At 42.8% G+C, this 6,000-nt stretch overlaps 1 protein-coding gene across 1 annotated transcript in view; it reads right to left on the minus strand.

Moving 5' to 3' along the window:
* Positions 1 to 5,742, minus strand: part of SH3GL2 (SH3 domain containing GRB2 like 2, endophilin A1) — a 203,009-nt gene extending 197,267 nt beyond the window's left edge. Inside the window, exon 1 of the mRNA XM_032880525.1 lies at positions 5,542 to 5,742. Within this exon, the coding sequence (XP_032736416.1) occupies positions 5,542 to 5,586 (45 nt within the window). The 5' untranslated portion in view covers positions 5,587 to 5,742. The remainder of the gene's footprint in view (positions 1 to 5,541) is intronic.
* Positions 5,743 to 6,000: the final 258 nt, after the last annotated feature.

Here is a 6,000-nt window from a genome sequence, read left to right on the forward strand (position 1 = left end):
CAATGTACCAACTCCAGCAAAGGCCTTGGGGGTGGCGTGAAGCCCTGGGAGTATGAATGCAGCACAAGGTGCTTGGCACAATGGACTCTGCTTTGCAAGCTTAAGTCCCAACCTCATACCCCAACATTAAGTCCCTCCCTCCCACATGATATGTCTCCTCAAAACATTAACCATTTTCCCCAACCAAGTCTTGATGGTATTTTCAAGGATATTTCTAATTAATCTGGGAGGTACCCAAAAATTTTTCAAGTAGACTGAAACCAAAACTCACATAAATTCAATTTAAAACATTAAAGAATGGAGCACTTGGGTGGCTCAGACGTTTAAGTGGCCAGCTCTCGATTTTGGCTCAAGTACTGATCTTGGGGTTCTGGGATGGAGCCCAAGGTCGGGCTCTGAGCTCAGTGAGGAGTCTGCTTGGGGATTCTCTCTCTCCCTCTGTCCCACCCCTTGGCATGCACACAGGCACACACTTCTGTGCTTTCTCTCTCTCAAGTAAACAAATAAATCTTTAAAAAAAAAAAACAAAACTAAAGAATCACTGTGGGGGAAAAGGCTTGCAAAAAAATGTAACTGTGTCAACAACAAAAACTTGACCAAGAAGAATTTCATTCTCAAGGGAAATTACTTTCAGCAGCCACTTTCATTTCAAATCCTACCACATGTCCATTTGCCAAGTGTATCAGTAAGTTAGAGCTCATTGACTACTTTTTTTTTTTTTTAACATGGTTCAAGTTATCCTTATTATGCAAGCATGGCACTCTCACAGACATTATCTCATTCAATCCTCTGGAAAGGATTTTTTACATTTGATTGCCCCTCAAATTAGTTCAGAGAAGACTGCATTTTGAACAGGTATTCTAAAGACCAGTAATAGAATGGATGCAGTGACTGTTATTGTAAGAACTGCCCCCATTCTCTCTTCATGACATGGTCAATTTATTACAAAGCATTTTTACTTTGGTGGAGGAAAGGGTGGGATAAGAATTAGGAAGTCCTTTAAGAAGCTGTTGATAGGCTAAAAGCCCTCTCCCTCGGAAAAAAATGCGCATACAAAAAGTGGCATATAATTTTAGAGAATACATAGCCCTCTGCAGGCCATTATGGGCACCAGGCTAAGAACCTGATGAAGAGTGCAGGTATAGAAACCCTGTGTCAACCAGTAAGTCCTAGAGATTTTGAAGGCGGCAGAGACTTTACTGCTTAACACAGGAAGTTAAGGCACTGAGAACTACTGACAAAGTTATAGCTAATTATATATTTAATTAAATATATATTAAAACTAACATAAGATATACAATATTAAATATTAAAAATTAAATATATATTAAATATGCAATTAAATATCTTAACAAGTTTAAAGTCTCACCAAATCAATAAATGCATAAACAGATTTATGTAACATTCTCCAGAGCAAAGCACCTATATAAAATACAGCATTTTAAATGTGATGAAAGCATGAAAAAATTAAACAGAAAGGCTTAAAATACCAATCTAATTAAAATTTTCCAGTTGATGAATCTGAGTGGGACAATAATCATGCACCAGACTGTATCATAACACAGAGCCTAACCAAATAGGAGTTATATCATTAAAAAAAAAAAAACAGAAAGGGGCACTGGAATGGTTCAGCTGGTTAAGCGCCCCACTCTTGGTTTCAGCTCAGGTCATGATCTGATTGGTCGAGGGATTAAGCCCCATGTCAGGCTCCTCGGTCAGTGGGGAGTCTGCTTAAAGATTCTCTCCCTCTGCCCCTCCCCCCACTATTTGTGCAAGCTCTAAAATAAATAAATCTTGAAAGAAAGAAAAAATAGAAGATATATAGTCTATAATAGGGATATATCCTACCCAAACTCATTGAAAGGAAGAAAACATATCTCATTCAATGCAAAAGAAAGTTATTATTTATAGACTGAATTGTCCTTTTAATGTTAAAGACAATATTTAGAAAAACACCTTGGTGAATCCTTTCATGCAAATAATGGCTATTAATGGGTTGTACTATATTCCCCCTGCTTCCAAACACTTCATATATTTAAAGCTTAATCCCCAATACCTCAAAATGTAACCTTATTTGGAAATAGGGTCATTGCCAACGTAATTACTTGAGCTAAGATGAGATCATACTGGTGCAGGGTGGGCCTTCAATCCAATATGGCTGGTTCTCAAGAAAGTGGAAAGAAATTTGGACACAGAAAGAAAACCATGCTAACGGGAAAACAGAGATCAGTGTGATGTGTAAAGAAACCAAGAAAAGCCAAAGATTGCCAACAAACTACTAGAAGTTAGGAAGGAAGCCTGACACAGACTCCTGCCTAGGGCCTTCAGAGGGAACATGGCCTTTCTGTCACCTTCATCAAGACTCCAAAAGAGTGAGACAATAAATTTCTGTTGTTTAAGGCAGTCAAATTGATACCTTGTTACAGCAGCTCTAAAGAACTAACACAATGACCTAATAAATTTTACTCTATAACAAACTTTCCTCTGTTAATATAAAGCAAGGTATGTTCACTATAAATGCTTGATAAAGTAAAAAAAAAAGGTATTGATTTTATAAAAACAGCATGTTAATTGGAACCAGACAGCTATTTTTAACTGATATGCTGCCAGTTTAAACCAAGTGAAAAAAATTGACATTATTCATGCCAAAATGAAATCTCAATGTGAGTAAAACTCACTAAAAGTAGAATAATACATGTTCATTTGCCCTACTTTACAGTAAAAAAGAGTACCCTATTTATTGTAATTGCATAATAAATTATATCTATAAGCAATAAAGTAACAAGGTTTATTAAAGTAAAAAGAAGATCAATTTTTACTCTGTTCATATATTCTCAAGCTGAAAGACTTTTCCACTCAAATTATCCTTAGCAAAAGCATTTTTTCACCTCCAAATATCAAAGATGTTAAAAATAACTGTCAGCAACAAGGTAGAAATAATCAGTTCTAAACCAAGAGAACAGTCCTGACACATCTTACTCGAGATTTCAAATCAGTGGGCAAACACCAAAGGTATAGTGCTTTATCATTACAAATACCATTCCGCACTATCGTAGGCAAAACTACTCAATTTCACGGAAATAAATGTTTACCTGAAGAGGGGCCTTCCACTTAAGAACATATAATCTAGCATATCTGTTCTCAAAAGGAAACAATTCTAGGTGCAAAGCTTACTTTGTAGATAAGATCAGGTTCATGGAGCTGGGAATGGGAAAATGACTTAAAAAAATAGACATGGCTATGGGCTATGTCCCCTAATACCTGTCACAGGCAAACATTAGGGCTGGCTTTACACACCCTTCAAATACACATATATGCACGGGAAGAATAACCTTTGCCTGGGACTTTCTAAGATTATGCTCCATTAAGTTATGGATAAGATATTGTGTGTTATTTCACTTCTAAAATGAAAGGCTTTTCAGTAAAAAAAAAAAATGACTCAGTGATTCTGCATTCGAATCAGGTGTGATAAATACGAATCAAGCAGACCTCCTCCAACAATCTAAGAAGTCCTTTCATACCACAATTCTAGTTTCTAGATTCAATTCTAAACTTCATTGTTATATACAACTTCAGGATTTGACTGAAATGTAGCCATCTGATTTGTTTTGTTAAGGTAGCAAAACTAAAAAGTCTAGCTTCCATAATTTCCTCATGTGTCATTATTACTAATATAAGGGACAGTATTTTATACTAGTGAAATTATCCTTAACATTAATAACATTTATTGAACAGTTTCTATGTGTGTTCTAAAACTTATTTAAACTCACACCAATTCTAGGAAATGGATATTAACCCCATTTAGCAAGGACACATTCAAAAGTTAAGTAACTTGCTCAAGATCACTGACAGCAGAGGTGGGGTCAAGCCTTAACCTTTGCCAAGGTTCCTAACTGCCTTTTGGGGCACTAGGATTTGCAAACAAGTCTTCAGAATCAAAGTGAAGAAGGGATGTGGTGTTGGTAAATTTAGCGCTCACGTCTGCTTTAGAGAAGTGAAAGGTACCTGAAATTTAAAAGGTCAGTGACTTCAAAGAAGTCCTGCCTGAGAATTTATGGAAGTACATGCACCGATACTATAAACCTGAAGGAATTCGAACTATCAAGTTATTAGAGGACTTCCATATTACATCAACAATATTTTTACAAATATATTTACAAACATCTGTTCTAGAGGACTCAGAAAAACCCAAGTGAAAAAGCATAAATAATTACATTCGTGCCTATTTTTCCTGAAATCATCTTAGTTTTCTGTATCTCCCAAACTAACAGATAAAACTGATTCCACAAAAGCAAGTCTATGGTGATACAGATAACATGTTCATGTACGTGAGATAAATTTCATGCTGCATCTGTCCCCCTAACTTATCCAAGGTTCTGCAAAACATAACCCTCACCTCTTCAGAATGTGGTTCAAAATAGGGTTGTTATTGTGGTAGCCTGGGGAACACCTGACTACTTCTGAGAAGTTACGAGAAAACTCACTATTAATGAAGACTAATCTATGAAAAAAAAATATTTAAAGCTAAATGATGAGAAATATTTAAAGAAATCAACAAAGTCCTTAGCTAAATGTCCCCTGAACTACAACTGTTTCAGAAGGGTTAAAAAAAAAAAAAAATAGTAACTATCCTCATTACATAAGAAATAGGTCACATTATAAGTATGCATTTATCTTTCCCTATGTAAAATTCTTCAACAGAGCCCAAGGAGATTTCGAGTATTAGAATCTGAATTAAATAAGTTGTAATAACAGCTTATTAACCCCACAGAGAAATATGGGCACATTCGGGCTGTAAAAGGCTCACTAAAAATAATACTTAGAAATAAATGACGACTTATGTTAAGGCTATAAATCCCATGGGAAATGCTTAAAGACACACGAACTGAGGGTCAAGCTTCGGCCTCAAAGGAGTTTCACCCCCGAGTTCTCCAAGGAAAAGTTAATGCATGAGCTTCCCAGAAGGATGCCCCATCCTCCCACTGCTCTGGAGCCTGGGGACAACATGGAAGGAGAGATTCAGAAACCACAGTGGAAGAGCGCAGACCGCGGACATCACCGCAGTCACCCCCAGTGCAGGCCACCGCTCGTGCCAACACATCCCGGGACAGCTGGGGGCACCAACACCGCAAGGTCACTGGGTAAGAGACGACTTTACATAATCTCCCGCCGCGCCGCTGGGGCACCTGCACGCCGGGGCGACCGTGCAGTCACGGTCCCCTCCCAGCCGCTCCCGCGCGGGGCGGTGCGAGGGCGGTGCGGGGGCGGCGCGCGGGGCTGCAAGGCAGGACGCCAGGGACTCCCGGGCGTCCGCAGCGTCTCACCCAGCCCGGAGTGGGGGACGGAGGGCGGGCTCCCAGCCCCCGGACGCCCCGGGCCGCCGCCGCCGCCGCGGCGGGCGGGGCGGGCGACGCGGAGCGCGGCGACGGCGAGCTGGGCACAGGCCGGGGTCCCCGCGCTCACCGCCGGCCAGAGGCTGCGAGCGCGCCCCTCGCGGCTCCGTCCGGGACCGTCCCGCGGCGCACCTGTCAGGCGCCTTACCTGAGTGGCTTTGTGGAATTGCTTCTTGAGCCCGGCCACCGACATGGTGCGGGGGGACGGGCGGGCGGCTGTGGCTGCGGGTGTCGGAAAGAGGCGGCGGCGGAGCCGGACAGGAGGGCCGAGCAGGGCGGCGCGCTCGCCGGGCGGCCGCTTGTCTTGCCGCCGCCGGGGCTGTGGGCGCGGGGGCGCGGAGCGGCGCGGGACGCGGGCTCGTGCGGAGAGACACCCTGACGTCAGGGGCGGGTGATGCGGCCTCTTAAAGGGGACGCGGGAAGCCCCGCCCCGAGCGCGGGGTTGGCGGGGCAGGTGCTGCGGCAAGCGCTACCTGTGCGCCTACCGCGGAGGTCCGGCTCCGCTGCGCCCGCGTGGACCCGCCGCCGGCTTCGAGCGCCAAGGGCGTTCCCTCGCCCCGGCAGTGTGGTTTGTGCCCCCGGGGACTGCGGACCGGTTGCTGCAGCT

Source organism: Lontra canadensis, unplaced genomic scaffold (genome assembly GCF_010015895.1).
Source record: "Lontra canadensis isolate GAN:19392208 unplaced genomic scaffold, GSC_riverotter_1.0 scaffold70, whole genome shotgun sequence".
In the NCBI taxonomy this organism is placed as follows: domain Eukaryota; kingdom Metazoa; phylum Chordata; class Mammalia; order Carnivora; family Mustelidae; genus Lontra; species Lontra canadensis.